Source organism: Dreissena polymorpha, chromosome 12, assembly GCF_020536995.1.
Source record: "Dreissena polymorpha isolate Duluth1 chromosome 12, UMN_Dpol_1.0, whole genome shotgun sequence".
NCBI classification, from domain to species: Eukaryota; Metazoa; Mollusca; class Bivalvia; order Myida; family Dreissenidae; genus Dreissena; species Dreissena polymorpha.
The window spans coordinates 35,805,324-35,825,414 of record NC_068366.1 but is presented as its reverse complement, the minus strand read 5'-3'; the positions used below and the strand labels follow the sequence as shown (position 1 = coordinate 35,825,414).

At 37.7% G+C, this 20,091-nt stretch overlaps 1 protein-coding gene across 2 annotated transcripts in view; it reads right to left on the bottom strand.

The window, feature by feature from the left end:
• The window catches only part of LOC127852737 (protein unc-80 homolog), a 138,829-nt gene that overhangs the window by 95,231 nt on the left and 23,507 nt on the right, over nt 1-20,091 (bottom strand). The window contains exons 9-18 of one of the 2 annotated variants that reach the window (XM_052386689.1): nt 16,301-16,482; nt 14,023-14,186; nt 12,973-13,108; nt 11,307-11,463; nt 10,494-10,727; nt 9,105-9,289; nt 7,323-7,538; nt 5,202-5,337; nt 4,489-4,556; nt 3,801-3,978 (exon numbers count right to left, since the gene is read on the bottom strand). In XM_052386689.1, coding sequence (XP_052242649.1) covers nt 3,801-3,978; nt 4,489-4,556; nt 5,202-5,337; nt 7,323-7,538; nt 9,105-9,289; nt 10,494-10,727; nt 11,307-11,463; nt 12,973-13,108; nt 14,023-14,186; nt 16,301-16,482 — 1,656 coding nt within the window. The remainder of the gene's footprint in view (nt 1-3,800; nt 3,979-4,488; nt 4,557-5,201; nt 5,338-7,322; nt 7,539-9,104; nt 9,290-10,493; nt 10,728-11,306; nt 11,464-12,972; nt 13,109-14,022; nt 14,187-16,300; nt 16,483-20,091) is intronic. The other variant, XM_052386691.1, reaches the window with a different exon arrangement.

Below are 20,091 nucleotides of genomic sequence, written 5' to 3'. Positions count from 1 at the left end.
CACCATCTCTTGGGAAGTATGTGTGCTGTGCCCGTCAAGTAATATTAGTACTGGCTGGCTGCTGTCTCCCCTATTGACGTACTTTAAAGTTGTTTTCGAGGTAGTCCTTAAGGTTGCAGTGGTTGACCAATCAGTTTCCGTTATTGTCACAACAGCACCGGGTGTAAGTTCTTTCGACAAGTTGTCGTGGACCTTTTTCTTGCATTAATTATTTATGTAAATTACTACAGCGTTTAAATATTAATAGATATATAGTACATTAATGTTGTGTTTCAAAGTTAATATTCTTCTTTCCTTCAATAAATTAAATAAGATCAATGTATTGGTTTACGCGACTGACTTATACTTTAAATGCATGTTTTAGTTTTATAAATACTGTACAACATAATTATGATTGTAATTCATTTGCTTAACATATATGGATTAAAATTTAGTTTCCTTAGATTGTAATGAACCTTTAAACACAAAATATGGCGGCAGATGGTGTCCTGATGCGCTTGCGCACGCGATCAATGTTGTTGTTGCTGATCGTGGCGACGTGACCGCCTGCGCTTTCTCATTGATTGGAGCAATAATGTTTGGTGGTCGATGTTCAGGAGAGATGCCAGTTTCATCCAGATTGTATATGCAATCAGGTCTCTCCTGTAGCCCGTACTCCGCGATAGCCACTTCGAGGTTTTCAAATTATTTGTCAACAATTTCTGGAGTTGAGTGTTTGGCTCTGTTTGAATCCAACTCTGACGGTTTCAGTGTGGATATTCTACTCTCCCATCTTTTCAAAAAGCCATATAGCCAACAGTTACTGAGTGGCTTGTCAGTAGCGCGTTTTCCAAGGTGGTGCAACAAATCGCATGCCATCTGTTGCATGGCTGTGTAACTGAAGCCGTACCCCAGTCTGGCAGAGTCTTCCGTGTGTTCCGCCAACCTCAGTTCCTCATCTTCAGTGAAAACCGTTCCAGTTGTGAAGTTATTAGGATCCACACGACCACTGATCTGATCACTTAATGTCTGGTATGGAATGTTGTATTGAAAAGCAACACGACGGATGGCCATTTTTTTCAACTTTACTTCTTCAACTGCTTTAAGCAGTATGTCAGGGGTATAGTTTTTGTATTTTCCATGATATTTTTTAGGAACTGCCTACAACCTTAAAACAAGAGGGCCTGAAAGGCCCAAAGTCGCTCACCTGAGATAACAAGGTATTATATCAACCAACCGGCATCATTTTTGAACTCTTCCAATATAATATCGGGATGAATCTTCTGACCAAGTTTCATGATGATCGGACAGTAAATGTGGCCTCTAGAGTGTTAACAAGATTTTACTATAGCCATATAAGAAAAAATGCCCACCCCTTGGAAGCCATTTTTTTCAAGCAAACATATTTTCGAACTCATCCAAGATATCATTGAGACCAATCTTCTGACTAAATGTCATGAAGATTGGACAATAAATGTGGCCTCTAGAGTGTTAACAAGGTTTTACTATAGCCATATAAGGAAAAATGCCCCACCCCTGGTGGGCATGTTTTAAAAGCAACCAAAACCGTTTTCGAACTCGTCCAAATATCATTGGGACAAATCTTCTGACCAAGTTTCATTATGATCGGAAAATAAATGTGACCTCTAGAGTGTTAACAAGGTTTTACTATAGCCATATAAGGAAAATAGCCCCGCCCCCATGGTGGCCATGTTTTTAAACCAACCAGCATCATTTTTTAACTTGTCCAAGATATTACTGGGATGAATCTCAGACCGAGTTTCATGAAGATCGGACTATAAATGTGGCCTCTAGAGTGTTAACAAGATTTTACGATAGCCTTATATAGCCATATAAGGAATAATGCCCCGCCCCTTGGCGGCCATGTTTTTCAAGCAAACGTAACCATTTTCGAACTCATCCAAGATATCATTAAGACAAATCTTCTGACTATATTTCATCAAGATTGGACAATAAATGTGGCCTCTAGAGTGTTTACAAGGTTTTACTATAGCCATATAAGGAAAAATGCCCCGCCCCCTGGCGGCCATGTTTCTAAACCAACCGGCATAATTTTGGAACTCGTCGAAGATATCATTGGGATGAATCTTCTGACCAAGTTGCATGAAGATTCGACAATAAATGTGACCTCTAGAGTGTTAACAAGATTTTACTATAGCCATATATAGCCATATAAGGAAAAATGCCCCGCCCCTTGGCAGCCATGTTTTTCAAGCAAAGGTTACCATTTTTGAACTCATCCAAGATATTAGTGGGACAAATCTTCTGACCAAGTTTCATGAAGATCGGAAAATAAATGTGGCCTCTGGAGTGTTAACAAGGTTTTACAATAGCCATATAAGGAAAAATGCCCCGCCCCCTGGCGGCCATGTTTTTCAACCAACCGGCATCATTTTCGAACTTGTGCAAGATATTATTGGGATGAATCTTCTGACCAAGTTTTATGAAGATCAGACAATAACTGTGGCCTCTAGAGTGTTAACAAGATTTTACTATGGCCATATATAGCCATATAAGGAAAAATGCCCCGCCCCTTGGCAGCCATGTTTTTCAAGCAAACGTAACCATTTTCGAACTCATCCAAGATATCATAAAAACCAATCTTCTGACCAAATTTCATGAAGATTGGACAATAAATGTGGACTCTAGAGAGTTAACAAGGCAAATGCTGACGCCGCACAACGGATGACGGACGACAGACAAAAAGCGATCACAAAAGCTCACCATGAGCACGTTGTGCTCAGGTGAGCTAAAACCACATGACGTTAATAAGATATTAATCAGTTTGCGTTCAAATTACCATTTCCCCCATTACCGGCCTCTTCTTTACAAAAACGTTGACTTTAGTCGATATTGTTTTAGTCACGTGACCTTGACATTTTAAACAAAAGTCAGGGGCAGATGTAAAACCTAAATAAGCGTAATATTTAAGGTATACTGTTATTTTACTCAGTTATTTCAGTGCAAATTGAAATTATATGAATGTGTATACAGTAGAAAAAACTAAATATTACCTTTTTTGTCCTCATTTTTCACTTTTACCGAGAGTGCAAAATCTTCCGGATATACTAGTATCGAATTCGGACATGTGCGACGCATGGATGTTTTTATTATTGCGTCACAAAAAAATTCACGAACTAATAGGAATTCACAAACCAATAGGAAAGAAGGATACTCTCTCCATGCAGAGGTATTAATATATAAAGGAGCCTCTTTCTGAGAAAAGCTGGGCTTTATGAAAGTGCAGTCCGCACAGGATAGTCAGGGACGACACTTTATGAAAGTGTAGTCCGCACAGGATAGTCAGGGACGACACTTTATGAAAGTGCAGTCCGCACAGGATAATCAGGGACGACACTTTATGAAAGTGCAGTCCGCACAGGATAGTCAGGGACGACACTTTATGAAAGTGTACTCCGCACATGATAGTCAGGGACGACACTTTTTGAAAGTGCAGTCCGCACAGGATAGTCAGTGACGACACTTTATGAAAGTGCAGTCCGCACAGGATAGTCAGGGACGACACTTTATGAAAGTGTACTCCGCACAGGATAGTCAGGGACGACACTATGAAAGTGCAGTCCGCACAGGATAGTCAGGGACGACACTTTCCACTTTTATGGAATTTTTCCTTTAAATGTGGTCTTTTCTAACCGAAATCTAGTGTAGGCGAAAAAAAAAAAAATCCTGATCAGCCTAAGCAGACTGCACAGGCTAATCTGGGACGACAATTTATGTACATGCATTCAGCCCAGTTTTCCCAAAATAAGGGTCACATGGTTTATAAAATGTTCGCGGACCTGGTGAAGACTGTGGCAGTTCCCCAATGTTGGACTCGGAGCTGCGGTCAGAGTGACCTGGACTGGAGATGATGCTACTGTACCGGCGCGACGTCAGGTGTTTGTCCCAGCCCGGCTCTAGCTTGTGTTTCTTACGGGGCAGGTATTGGAACGTCTCACGGAGAAATGTGGTAATCTCCTGGAGAAGAAATCACCAGATGGTAAGTTTTTTGTGTTTGTTTTAAAAATGGTTTCCTTTTTTGCTTGATATAAATATTTTATTTGGATTCCTGAAAAAGGATACAGAATGATTTACTTGGTTATAATTTTTGGTCTAAGGTTGTTTGTCAGAAAATTTGATGTCATTAACTTCACAAATGCACACATCTGCAATTATTCAAATGAAAAATACAGCCATATTATCATATGATAAATAAACCAAACTTAAAAACACTTTTGAAATGAATTATGTTTGCATTGGTCCGATATCCTGGCTAAATGGGCTTATATACAGATTTTCTGTAAAAAATACCCAAACTTGAAATATTACCCATTCAAAATGTTGTTTACTTGTTTCCCACTCTAGATATTTAAAGGATAGAATCTTAAATACAATCAATAGACAAATATCTTGAACACAAGCATAAAAGCAAATTGCACCAAGATAACCCTATGAGTCCATTTTGTACAATATTGCTGACATTGGTACCTGAAGAACAAGACATGCCAGCATCTTCAGTGCATAAGGACAGTCTGTACCTTTCTGGTTCACAGTGTCTGAAAAATGATGGAAGGATCAGAGTTTTTCAAGTGTTCACAGATTTCGAGGTTTTTTTTATTTGTTTTTATTAGCAGTATTAATAACTATCTTTGCTCTGATGTCTTGTAGACTGATTTAAATCCTATCTCACACCAGCAATCTGGGCTATCTTACTGATGTGAATGGCACCGAGCTGTAATCACAGGGTTGACCATAATCAGCTGATACACAGCTGCTGCTATGGCAACAGTGTCCTCTGCAATTTATCCGTTAGTAAGCTGAGAAAGAAGATTACAGATAAGATATTTTATGATAGATCAGGGACCATTCAGTAACCCACTCTTATACTTAAGAATAAAGAATGGAATTGCAACCAAGAAAAATACGTTCAGCTTTTAAATATATATCGGCATACATTTTGCTTTTGTTATACATACATTTTTCTACATAAAGAAGTTTGAAGTTTGAGGTGTATAAATTCATGTCATATTGACCTATTTATAGAATATTTTTTATAATTAGACTTCAGTGTAAGAATTCGTTGGTGAATACAGGCCCTGTACTGAGAGCGCTTTAACGCAATGAGAGGCCTGATATTACGTTATCGAGTCTTTGTAAGACTACCAATAAGTTGGTGACAACAATACACGTCCAAGTCTCACTTTCATCGAGGAAATCCTCCGTATCATCCTCCATACGCAGCTGCCTCTTTTTCCTCTCGTCATGCACGTCCTCCACGTGACTGAGTCGCGACTGACGCTCCTTGGCCATCATGTACTCCAGCTGGTAACCCAGGTTCTGAAATTATGGATAAACAAGAGCTCTGTCACTGACGATGGATGATTAAATATTTTTTTCCTGAATTGATATTGGATGAGATTAAGATCGCCCACATATGTCAGCCACTGAAATTGCGCAAAAAGTGTACCCGTCAAATTCAAGTGATTTAACAATAATATTGTGTAAGACAATTTGATGCTGAATAACCCACATTTTCTCTAAATTAATTTCGAGCATTCTATAAAAATAATATACTGTAAATCCATGAATATATTACTCCCTCTTGCATAATAAGCACCCCCGAGTTTGGTCAAATTTTTTCGGTAAAAATTGATAATCCGAGTAAAATAAGCGCTAATAAAAATCAGTGTCTGAAATCGGCCATTTCCGAAAAAATGTGTCAATATATTTTGGTGTTGTGAAAATAGCAAATCAATTTGGTGTTGTCAACTATCTGTTTCCCCGGTATATTGATCGGGATGTGTTATAGTGCTGTTGTTATGACAGTTGCATAATAAATATCTCTGTCATTTGTTTATATTACCATTGATTGTTACCGATAACACACAGGCCCCTTGCTGACATCCGGGTCAAGCAGTCATAATTACAAAAGAAAGAAGCAGAGACGCTGTTTTTTGTTTTCACATTTAATTCAATTTGACAATATTCGGGACGATAATAATTATAATAATAATAAAGTAATAAGAAGGCAAAATGGTTACTTCCGTTTTTATAGTTGTCTAGATGAATTACTTTTTCTTTTTTTCGAGTTACAAACTCGATTCTTTAATATAACTTAAAATACAATTAAACCGCTTGTGTATTTCATGATCTCTTTAATTACAATACGCTGCTGTCATTAAGGCTAGTTTGGGAGTAAAAAACTAATTAATTAATTATCACCTTTCAATTTTAATTCGGCAATCGGCAGACAGGTGTAATAGACTCTACTAGCATCATAAAACTAATTATTTAATTACCACTCTTTACTTCAGATATAGTATATATGCGGTAGAAAGATAAATAAATATTTATTTACGTGTATTATCAGTTGTTTTTTTGTCATTTGCTAATCTCCTTATATGACTTAGCGTCCAGTCGCTATTTTGTAGGCAGACGACGATATTAACTGTGTATTCAAAGTATACAGTGTCTGCGCATGGATGACCCAATATTATCAAATAGCTCCTCCCGTTCTCACGTTTCATTCGACAACGTCATTTCATGTGTAAGCGAGCTCAATGTTGATTGGCCAGCTACCATGCGCACTTCAATAACAATAAGGTCAAGCGATGTCTCATAATCAGGTACAGACCGGGTCTCCTTTACTGTTCGAATTGCAAACACTTTCATTAAAACAAAGAGACAAATATAGAAAACCAGTCCTTTATATATGGCAGATGTTTTTAATGAAATTTTACTAGATTTTCGCATTTTCACAAATAAGATTTTTATTGAGCCAAATTCTCAATATTTTCACAAATGACTCAAATGGCAAACAACAGCGCGAGCCCTGTTGCACCCCTTTAATGTAATGGTGTAGTTCAAAATGGCTGCCGCGAAGGGAATAACAGCGATTAAGTTGAAAATTTGCACAGGTAAAATTTAGTTCTGCTCTAAACTCGTATATTATACGCACCCCCTACTTGAAGAAAAAATCGGCAGGTAAAAAAGTGCGTATTATATTCGTAGATTTACGGTAAATAAGAACAATTTTTATGACGAAATGGGACAACCATTATGAACTAAAATTCAAGAAAACCATATGTGTCTTGTTCTGTGAAAATTGGGCAAAATCCATGTGCGTAAAGTGTCGCCCCAGATTAGCCTGTGCAGTTTGCACAGGCTAATAAGGGACAACACTTTCCACTTTAATGGTATTTTTCCCTTTTTACCATATCTAGTTCAAGCGGAAGCAGACTGCACAGGCTAATCTGGGACGACACTTTACGCACATGCATTATGCCCAGTTTTCTCAGAACACGACTCATATTATTGCCTACCTCTGCCCAGCTATAGAACAGCCTGCCGGCAGCCTTCTGCAATGTGAGGGTCCGTCTGACCCCAGACGGCTGCCCACGGGAGTGCAGGGCTGCAGACGAGTGGCGGAAACTAGGCAGGTTGAGTCGCATCCAGTTGGGCCAGTCTCCGTGGTTACAGCGATGAACAAAGTGGGCGCACTCCAGGAGCAAGGTGGCTCGAGCCGATACTGGGGCATCCTAGATAGGAAATATATTCAATAAGACAGCTGAATTGTATACACGATGAACTTACAATAGGAAACTGAAACATTCAGTCAATAACTGTGGAAAACAGTTCTGAGTACATGAAAGAAGTAATACATGTTTTAAATTTGAATGAAATCCATGAAACCATTCCTGTTAAACTAGCTTACAAAGAAAAATTTGGCTTGGATGCTGATGTCAACACTTTTGACATGGCTAGTGAAAAAGTCATGCTAAAAATATAAAATTGCTAGCTTCAATATTGCAGAAGTGACATTACATGAGCAATTTTGACCCATATATTTGACCTTGAAGGATGACCTTGACCTTTCACCACTCAAAATGTGCAGCTCCATGAGATGCACATGCATGCCAAATATCAAGTTGCTATCTTCAATATTGCAAAAGTATTCATAAAATAAGTGATTTGGGCCACATATATTTGACCTCTGACCTTGAAGGATGACCTTGACCTTTCTACACTCAAAATGTGCAGCTCCATGAGATACACATGCATGCCAAATATCAAGTTGCTATCTTCAATATTGCAAAAGTACTCATAAAATGAGCGATTTTGTCCACATAATTTTGACCTCTGACCTTGAAGGATGACCTTGACCTTTCACCACTCAAAATGTGCAGCTCCATGAGATACACATGCATGCCATATATTAAGTTGATATCTTGAATATTGAAATACTGCAAAAGTGTACATTAAATGAGCGATTTTGACCCATATATTTGACCTTTGACCTTGAAGGATGACCTTGACCTTTCACCACTCAAAATGTGCAGCTCCATAAGATACATATGCATGCCAAATATCAAGTTGCTATCTTCAATATTGCAAAAGTTATTGCAAATGTTAAAGTTGGCACAAACCAACCAACAGACCAACCAACCAACCAACAGACCAACCAACTGACAGGGCAAAAACAATATGTCCCCCACTACTATAGTGGGGGACATAAAAACTGACATGACCTGCATATTCACCATATAGCCCTCTATGCACATACTGAAGCTTAACAACCTTGCTTAAAGAAAATTTTGAAATGTTAAAGGATCAATATTTTAGTTTCCATGGCAACCACAATTTTTACAAAAAAACACAGACACAAAATAGTTGCATATTCCATTTATACCCTCTATCCACAGAATTATTTTTATCAAACTTGGTTGAGTACTTCTTGAGTTGTTGCAAGAAAAAACTGAAACAATGTGCCTACTTTGCCCCTATCCACAATACAAACTTAAGTAATTTTTGAGTAACATACTTCAAGTATTACATGCAACCATGAACATCAGGCACCCTATTGTTTAAACCAAATTGAAGGAAATAGTTTTTTAATAAAGAACTGGCAAATGGATATGACATTCACTAATCACTAAAAACGCCAAGCTTCTAGAGCAACCATGGAGGATTTGACTAGCTGAACTAAAACACAGATGCCAAAACTGCATTTTAAGGACGAATCTAAAATGCGGCTATCCAAAGCAAATTAGACCCATAATAATAGCAGTTTTAAATGAAACCACGCAATTTACAAATAAGCTTACCAGCTGAATCATAGCTGCCAGCAACTGTGGGTCCGGGACCGATCCGGGATGGCAGCACTCGAGAAGGAAACTAAACCGGAGCATGCCAGATTTGATTATAAACTTATCAACCAGTTTCTTCTCCCGCATAACGATACCAACGTCATCTTGGTCCTCTGTGTTCTCACTGTGTGGCTGCTTGGACTCTGAAATAGATACAAACTTAACCCATTTATGCCTAGTGGACTGTCCCTTCCTTCTAAATTTATTTCCAAAATTAGCGATGTCTAGTATATTTATTTCTATATTTAGAATATTTCTTACTGAAATTCCATTAAGCAAACAGCGCAGACCCTGATTAGACGCCGCATCATGCGGCGTCTCATCTGGGTCTACGCTGTGTGCCAAGGCCTTTTTTCTTGATGCTAGGCATAAATGGGTTACGGTAAGTATGATAAACACTAAGTCTTGTATTAAAAAAGTATCCAAATACTGCAAAAAGGTAACTCTATTTTTAAACATTGAAAGGCAATATTCAATATGTTAGAAAATAATTTAAAAATTAAGCCTGGCCAAGCCAAATTTAATTTCATAGTTAAAGGTTGTTTTGGAAGTTAAGTTTCATACTGAAATTCTGATGATATTAATGCCAATATATTTTTTAATATGGATGCATATTGTGTTGCTCACACAAAAAATAATCCAAGAAATAATAAGTGGCAGTATTATAATTGCAGTTTCAAAATAATAAAGACATACTAAATTTGGAGATAAAATAGCTTAATGCATGTGTGTTAAGCACTTCCCAGATAAGCCTGTGCAGTTCACACAGGCTTATCAGGGAGGACAATTTCCGCCTTCAGTTTTTCGTTCAGAAGAGACATCCTTTAAACAAAAAAGATCCATAGAAGTGGACTGCATAGGCTAATCTGGGATGCCAATTTACACTCATGTGGACTGCATAGGCTAATCTGGGATGCCACTTTACACTCATGTGGACTGCATAGGCTAATCTGGGATGCCACTTTACACTCATGTGGACTGCATAGGCTAATCTGGGATGCCACTTTACACTCATGTGGACTGCATAGGCTAATCTGGGATGCCACTTTACACTCATGTGGACTGCATAGGCTAATCTGGGATGCCACTTTACACTCATGTGGACTGCATAGGCTAATCTGGGATGCCACTTTACACTCATGTGGACTGCATAGGCTAATCTGGGATGCCACTTTACACTCATGTGGACTGCATAGGCTAATCTGGGATGCCACTTTACACTCATGTGGACTGCATAGGCTAATCTGGGATGCCACTTTACACTCATGCATGAAGCCAACTTTTCACAGAGCAAGGCTTAAAAATGTTCACCAAATACATCAGTTTCCCACTCAACCCTTGACATACCTTTGCTGTGGCCAGCTTTGTGGGCCTTCTTGGCCAGACTCTTCAGTCCGCCCTCGATTCTCCGCCGGGCGCTCAGGAAAGTCAATGTCGCCTGGCTCGCCGTCTTGAAGGACATCTTGCCCTTGACGCCGTGTCTGTTGATGCCAGTTTCGCTCTTGCTCTCCTTACTGTGGTCCATGGGACTCACTTCGCTGGGACTGTCCTCCTCATGGTCAGATTTCGGCTTCCTCCAACCTTACCAGATATTGAAAGCGAAACTCTAGTTGTCAATGTAGCAGAGAAAGTTCTGTTATTGGGCAAAATATTCTTTCAACATCTTTTTTATTAATATGTTTTCATCTTTAACAAGGAAATAGTCGATTGAATGGTGAATGGTAAAATCTTTCAAAATTAAGTGGGCACAACATTCTTTTGATTGTCAGTGACAAGCGGACTACCATTAATTTTGAGCAATTAGGAAAGAGCACAGATGTTTGAAATTATATCGAAAAATCTTTTAAATCTCAATGGGATAAATCATTTTAGCACCACAAACATCAAATACCAATGTAGAACTGGCCTAGCTCTCTATGAATAGTCAATAGAAAATCCTTGAAACCTAATGGTAAAATGGTAAAATCATTTTAAAAACCACAAACACCAATTACCAACGATTGAATAACGATTGAAAAACATCTTTAACACCACACACATCAATTACCAATTCAGAACTTGCTGAACGTTTTTTAAATTGTCAATAGAAAAATCATGCAAATCTAAATGATTTTTTTTTTTATTAACACCCCAAAAAGACCAACCACAGACACCACATACCAATGTGGAACTTGCTGAACTTCCTCCTGGGTGTGTTGGCTCCCGAGGGTGTGTCATCCTCGTTACAGGACAGACTGGCCCGGGGGCTGGACTTGGCCATCATCTCCTCCAGGACCTCCGAGTCGCTGGCTGCGTACTGCTGCTGGGACAACAGTTGCTGAAATATATACACTATGGTACATTTTGGTTGCGTTAGCATGTTTGTGTGGAGCTCTAGGAAAACTGGGTTTAATGAAATTGCTTAAAGTGATGTCCCAGATTAGCCTGTGCAGTCTGCACAGGCTAATCTGGGATGACATTGACCATTTGTTTGGAATTAATCATTTCAAAGAAGTTTTAACAAAAATCAAGTTAGAGCAGAACATTTCATCCCTGTTGAGCCTGTGCAGGCTGCACAGACTAGTCTAGGATAACAGTTTACAAGCATGCAGTAAGCCCAGTTTTCCCACAAAGAAGCTCATAGGCTTTATCATATATCTGTTTTGATTCTTAACAACATATAGCCTCTATCAATCAGTCAAAAACATATGGACAGAACAAAATTCCGTATTACACAACTTTGTTAGATATTGTTTGACCTTGTTTGTCAAAAATCTGTAACAATATGAACAAAGAAATTGTCTGTACCAGCATGTTTTTTTTTTCAAAAGCACAAACAATGTGTGAGAAAATTCAATATAATACCAATATTCATACATATGTATATATCCATAAATATGTAAAAGTTTTTTATATTATTTATAACAAGGGCTGTTTGTAAAACATGCATGCCCCCCATATGGGCTGTCCGTTGTAGTGGCAGCCATTGTGTGAATACGATTTTTGTCACTGTGACCTTGACCTTTGACCTAGTGACCTGAAAATCAATAAAGGTCATCTGCGGGTCACAATCAATGTACCTATGAAGTGTCATGATCCTAGGCAAAAGCGTTCTTGAATTATCATCCGAAAATCATTTGACTATTTCGGGTCACCGTGACCTTGACCTTTGACCTTGTGACCTCAAAATCAATAGGGGTCATCTGCAAGTCATGATCAATCTACCTATGAAGTTTCATGATCCTAGGCGTATGCGTTCTTGAGTTATCATCCGAAAACCATTTTACTATTTCGGGTCACCGTGACCTTGACCTAGTGACCTCAAAATCAATAGGGGTCATCTGCGAGTCATGATCAATCTACCCATGAAGTTTCATGATCCTAGGCGTATGCGTTCTTGAGTTATCATCCGGAAACCATTTTACTATTTCTGGTCACCGTGACCTTGACCTTTGACCTAGTGACCTGAAAATCAATAGGGGTCATCTGCAAGTCATGATCAATCTACCCATGAAGTTTCATGATCCTAGGATTATGCGTTCTTGAGTTATCATTCAAAAACCATTTTACTATTTCTGGTCACCGTGACCTTGACCTTTGACCTAGTGACCTCAAAATCAATAGGGGTCATCTGCGAGTCATGATCAATGTACCTATGAAGTTTCATGATCCTAGGCCCAAGCGTTCTTGAGTTATCATCTGACAACCACCTGGTGGACGGACCGACAGACCGACAGACCGACCAACAGACCGACATGAGCAAAGCAATATACCCCCTCTTCTTCGAAGGGGGACATAAAAAAAGAATCCAACAAACAAGAAGTAAAAAGCCATGTATATGCTGTACCTTTTTTATTTTCTTTCTAAATATAGATTTCCGGGATTTCCCACCATTCTCCTTCAACTCAGCAGCAATATTGCTGAGAACCAACGTCTTGTCCTTCTCATCACCACTGTCAGAAGTGACTGAGGTTGTCCGACTGCTTAAACAATTGTATACACTTTTTTAACCCTTTGCATGCTGGGAAGTTTGTTGTCTGCTAAAATGTTGTCTGCTGAATTTCTAAAATTAGCATTTTCTTCAAAAAAAAATTCAATAGCACTATCAGAATAGCAAAGAGTTTGGATCCTGATGAGACGCCACGTTTTTCATTTGGATCCAAACTGTTTGCAAAGGCCTTCAAAATTCGGTTCCAGCACTGAACAGAAAGGGTAAATATCAAAAGAAAAACTGTAGCACTAATTTAAATTATCTATGAATTCTCAATAACAGTACAGCTACATTTCGTTAAAAGCTATTCACATTAGTTTGAACGGGTTTGAAAACATAAGTTATGGGTACATTACTCAGTTAGAGACAATGCTAAATCTCTTTCAAAAAAGATTAATCAAAACTTGACCTCACCACCGCCACACAAGTCACTTGATGCAAAAACAACACTAGTCTTATGTCTTAACATTTTTAAATGTTTTTTTTAAATGCTTTATAAAAACAAAACAGGGAAAGTTAACTGTCTTATGAGTCCAGAAGACTTTGCTTAGGACATGAATAAATATAATAAAAAAATATAGTTTTGTCACATTCATGACTTACACACAACAATAACATTTTCAACTATGGTCAAGAGCAACTTAAACTCAAGAATATTTCATTCTTTGGACATAAAAAAATTAAGATCTTTCACATCTTCACTTCAGAGTGATGACATATCTGACGTTTCCATTCAATTACTTGAAAAATGTGAAAACAATTTGCTCCACAATATTTTGAACATTTTATGCCACTTAATCTAACCCACAGACAGAGTGACCCTGATACACTCCTTCCAACTTTTCTAGAAGTGGCATAATTATCAATGAAATCATAAATATGCGTGGCATCAACAAGTTCACAAACCTTATAGGAAAGGAAGTTGGTGTGACCACCTCCTTAGCCTGCGCAGCCTTGGTTTTGAGATCAAAGTACGCGTCCAGGAGCCCACTGAGAGCGACCCGCCTGAATGTGCCCCCGTGAACTTCCTTAAAATATGTGATCAGCTGACGAATGTCACAGAACAGGCTCTGTAAACAAGGAAACATGTCACAGTACAGGCTATGTAAACAGGGAACATGTCCCAGAACAGGCTATGTAAACAGGGAACATGCCCCAGAACAGGCTCTGTAAACAAGGAAACATGTAACAGAACAGGCTCTGTAAACAAGGAAACATGTCACAGAACAGGCTCTGTAAACAAGCAAACATGTAACAGAACAGGCTCTGTAAACAAGGAAACATGTCACAGAACAGGCTCTGTAAACAAGGAAACATGTCACAGAACAGGCTCTGTAAACAATGAAACATGTCACAGAACAGGCTCTGTAAACAAGGACACATGTCACAGAACAGACTCTGTAAACAAGGAAACATGTCACAGAACAGGCTCTGAAAACATGGAAACATGTCACAGAACAGGTTCTGTAAACAAGAAAACATGTCACAGTACAGGCTCTGTAAACAAGAACACATGTCTCAAAACAGGCTCTGTAAACAATGAAACATGTCACAGAACAGGCTATGTAAACAGGAAACATGTCACAGAACAGGCTCTGTGAGCAAGGAAACATGTCACAGAACAGGCTCTGTGAACAAGGACACATGTCCCAAAACAGGCTCTGTAAACAAGGAAACATGTCACAAAACAGACTCTGTTAACAAGGAAACATGTCCCAAAACAGGCTCAAAACAAGGAAACATGTCACAAAACAGACTTTGTAAACAAGGAAACATGTCACAGAACAGGCTCTGTGAACAAGGAAACATGTCACATAACAGGCTCTGTAAACAAGGACACATGTCACAGTACAGGCTCTGTAAACAAAGACACATGTCACAGAACAGGCTCTGTAAACAAGGGGTGTTTGTAAAACATGCATGCCCCCCATATGGGCTGTCCGTTGTACTGGCAGCCATTGTGTGAATACGACTTTTGTCACTGTGACCTTGACCTTTCACCTAGTGACCTGAAAATCAATAGGGGTCATCTGCAAGTCACGATCAATGTACCTATGAAGTGTCATGATCCTAGGCAAATGCGTTCTTGATTTATCATCCGAAAATCATTTTACTATTTCGGGTCACCGTGACCTTGACCTTTGACCTTGTGACCTCAAAATCAATAGGGGTCATCTGCGAGTCATGATCAATCTACCTATGAAGTTTCATGATCCTAGGCATATGCGTTCTTGAGTTATCATCCGAAAATCATTTTACTATTTCGGGTCACCGTGACCTTGACCTTTGACCTAGTGACCTCAAAATCAATAGGGGTCATCTGCTAGTCATGATCAATCTACCCATGAAGTTTCATGATCCTAGGCATATGCGTTCTTGAGTTATCATCCGGAAACCATTTTACTATTTTGGGTCACCGTGACCTTGACCTTTGACCTAGTGACCTCAAAATCAATAGGGGTCATCTGCGAGTCATGATCAATCTACCCATGAAGTTTCATGATCCTAGGCTCATGCGTTCTTGAGTTATCATCCTGAAACCATTTTACTATTTCGGGTCACCATGACCTTGACTTTTGACCTAGTGACCTCAAAATCAATAGGGGTCATCTGCAAGTCATGATCAATGTACCTATGAAGTTTCATGATCCTAGGCCCAAGCGTTCTTGAGTTATCGTCTGACAACCACCTGGTGGACGGACCGACCGACCTACCGACCGACCGACATGAGCAAATCAATATACCCCCTCTTCTTCGAAGGGGGGCATAACAAGGAAACATGTCACAGAACAGGCTCTGTAAACAAGGACACATGTCACAGAACAGGCTCTGTAAACAAAAACACATGTCACAGAACAGGCTCTGTAAACAAGGAAACATGTCACAGTACAGGCTCTTTAAACAAGGACACATGTCACAGAACAGGCTCTGTAAACAATGACACATGTCACAGAACAGGCTCTGCAGACAAGGACACATGTTCCAGAACAGGCTCTGTAAACAAGGAAATATGTCACAGTACAGGCTCTGAAACAAGAAAACATGTCAAAGAACAGGCTCCAGTGCTCCAGCTAGCAATAAATAGAGGGGCGCTGTGCCCCTCTAAAATTTGCCTACTTAAATAGCGCCCCTCTATTTTTCAAAGTTTATAAAACATTGAGGCCAACAAGGTAACACCACTCACGATGTTGTCACTGCTATAGAGGTCTTTTGAGCACTCCATACACCTGGACACCAGGGTCTTCATGCTGTTGGCCATGAGGACACCCTCCACACCTCGGTACCCCACCCCGCCAATCGGGTGGCCAAAGTTGTTAGCAAATGTGTTGTTGGATAGCACCTCCGTTGATACCGACTTCCGATTACCTGAAACAGTTTTGAGAAGTTTTTGGTTAATCATCATCATTATTGATTTTTTTTCTTTCTCTGATATCATTTCATCATGTAGTAATCAAACAGTATTCAGTCAAGTTTCAAAGCCTCGATGGCTTAAAGTTAGAGCATTTGGTTTTGCTCTTAAAGTGCCTTTGTTTGAAACAGTTGAATTTGTAATGTGTAAATATTGCATTAAATACATACTGTAACAAGGTTTATGCATAACAACCAGGGCAATATTATGAAGCCTGGTAAACTGAAAATAGTCATATTATCACACTGATTTTAACACAAGTGACAATGTATCATGAAAAATGTTAATCCTAGCTTCAATTAGCAATTTAACAAAGATATTTCACCTATAATTTAACATGAAAGAGCTAAGAGCATAGTGATTTACTTTTTAAATTTCTTGCACTTAATAAGTTTAATGACACTATTGATGCATAATTACACTAGTGATGCAGCAGAAGAAGCAAGAGTTCATTATAAAAAAGATAACATTTAACAATTTTTTTTATCAATTTACCATTGTGATTTTGAAAGCTTTTATGCATGCTTTATGCTATTTTTATTTTCCACATACACTGCAACTCCAATATATCACGGTCCGTTATATCGCGTTGTCTAATATATCGCGAATTAGCTATGACTCCCAAAACTCTGACGAGCATAATCCCCAAATAAAATGTTTTAATCTGAGAATTTGATGAATTAAAATCCGTGTCAAGCTAGTATTTTTCCCTTTTTTCACCAACTTTAATCCAACATTCATAATCCGGTTTTGACCAGATTATTTGCTTACATTTTACATCACTTTAACACCTGTGTACTGCGATAAACAATAGCCCCTCTTGTCAAACATCACAGGTCATTTCGGGTGTTACCATTCTGTATTGAATGTGCTTTGAACTGCCGAAACGCACCAGTGCACACATGAAGGTGTACACAATTATAACTGTAAATGTCACAAGTCAATACTGACCTATCTCAACAATCTGTGTGCGTTAGATACAATGTAAACTACTTGCTTTTAATTTAGAGGTAAAGATCCCTCAGTTTGTCAAAATGCACTACTATTAAAACCCATGGTTTTCATGAGAATGAATGACGTCATTTTGTACATGGGTCTAATTTGTGCATGCTTTCTTGAACAATACAACTCAGCAATGTTTTTCGGATTACAAATTAAATTATATGCATTTGAAAATACTCACACGGAATAATGTTTTGTGTTATACCAATGAATAACATATGGATATAACACATAATTGAATAAGGTAGGTAAATAGCGTGCTTTGAGATTGCATAACGATGCTAATGCATATATATATACATGCATACATAACCTTACAATTTATATCGCGCACCGGATATATCACGGTCGCGATCTTTGGACCCCTTCAACCGCCATATATTGGAGTTGCAGTGTATTACATTATTTTACACTATTACTCTAATTTCTGTCATTTTTAAAAACGGGTAAATTTTACACATGGTTAAGTATATACATGGTAAAATACGGTAATACAGTTCAAAATGAATGTGATCAAATAACATGCATACCAGAACACATGAAAAAGAAATGTACAAAAAAATATTGTCTACCAATAAACATTTAACAATTTTTAGCAATTACAATGTCTATTATAGTAACTATGGAATATAAAAAGAAATGCATGCTTGCACTGGACATACTGTTGTACTATTACAGATGTGATGTGAGCAAACTGATTACAGATTAATATGCAAAAGGGCAGATATTAAGAGCTGCAAGTAATTAAATCATTACTTGAACGATCGTTCACTTTATGCTTATATGCAATATACTTGTATTGTACCCATTTGTTAATTAGTAATAAGGTAAATAATTAACTGCATTTACTTAGGGTAGAACTCTGAAGGGTACGGGTTAAACTCAAATCAAAATGGGCAGCAACATACAGCAATGAATAACTTGATAAATCAGCGATTTGTTTTTCCCATTTGGAAAAGTACCTGTACAGAACCTATTGGGAAAAAGCACGAAAACCCCTGAAATTGGGAAAATTCACGTCGTGAAATCTTCAGATTTGGAAATCAGGTCTTTAAAATTGCTTGGTTTAAATTGCCCAAACTAATTCAAATATTAATTACATGCATTTTGGCTTTCAATGTTCACTTTTGGAACAAATTGAAGAAATTTTCCTTCCCTTTAGGAACTTTTGAGACAGCAATTGGGAATTGTGTAGGTTTTCTTAAATTTAGGAAAGAACCTTTTATGGGTTCTTTATAAAAAAGGACAAAAATACCTGCAAATAATGTGTAAAGTAAATTTATACGAAATAGGTATGATATGTGAAATGGAATAGCGCACAATAAACCATAATACTTTTGTAAAACGTTAAAATGTTTGCTTTTAAATGTCCATTGTTTTCAGGCCTTGAGACATGGGGAATCAGTTAGCATATCATGATCAGTTTTATTCATTAATGTAAACAGATCAGGCTTTATATTTTCGTTCCAATGAATATACAGGGTCAACAACCCTCAAAGTATATATAATTTATAAATTCAAATGTTATAAACAAATTCAAACGAAACCAGCAAACAAATAAATGATATAGTGATGTGCCAGCATGTCCAAGCCATTCCTGAAAACAAAGAAAGCCTTTGCAGCAGGTTTCTCATTGATCAACACTTTTTCTTTTAAAAAAGTTCAAACACTAAACATATTAAAAGTCCTGCATATTATTACATTTACCGAATTTGATTTTGCATTTAGCCAAAATTGCATTCATTTTTTTGTTCTCTTAATGCTTGTTAAATCAAAATTATCTTACAACCATCTTAGTTGGATGAAAAGTGCTTGAAAAGGACTTGTTCGCAAATGTATGAATTGACAATTTTACATTATTATTAAACATGTAGATACAAGTATTCTTCTTAAAGCAAAGGCTTTCCAACAAGTAACATGTTATTAAAATAACACAGCCAGCTTATGAAGGAAATAATCTTTAACAGAACAGTAATACATGTAATAACGATGACATTCATATAAAGTTAGAATAAGACAGTTACATTGTAAATAAATAAAATATTTCATTTTTCACATAGTATTTGTATGTATTCTAAATTGACTTATTGTAAAAAAATATTTATAAATGGAACAAAAATCACAAGAACTGATGCAACAAAATATGTTCATCTTTGAAAGCCCTTGGTGCAAATGAAAAAAAAACAATGTACTGTAGGCTTGCACATTGTATTATCGTGATTACTTGATTTACTCCAGCGGCATGACAAGCTAAAACTCTTTCAGAACAGAAAAAATACAAGTTATAATTACCAAAATATTTTTTCAAAGCACTATGTTTGAGAAGTGGCTTCAAAAAAAAAGTTATCAAATTTTTTAAATTCTTTACTGAATATAAAATTGAATTGATGCATTTATAACGTTCTAAAATCTATTGCAAAAATTAAAATTCACAAATTGTTAGTTGCATACAAATTATTGGCTTTTCCTACTTGTAAGGTCTTATTCCAACTTTACAAAATAAAGTGTTATGAGGTTGTCAATAAAATGATGCCTGTAATGAGAACGGAAAAGGACAACTGGTT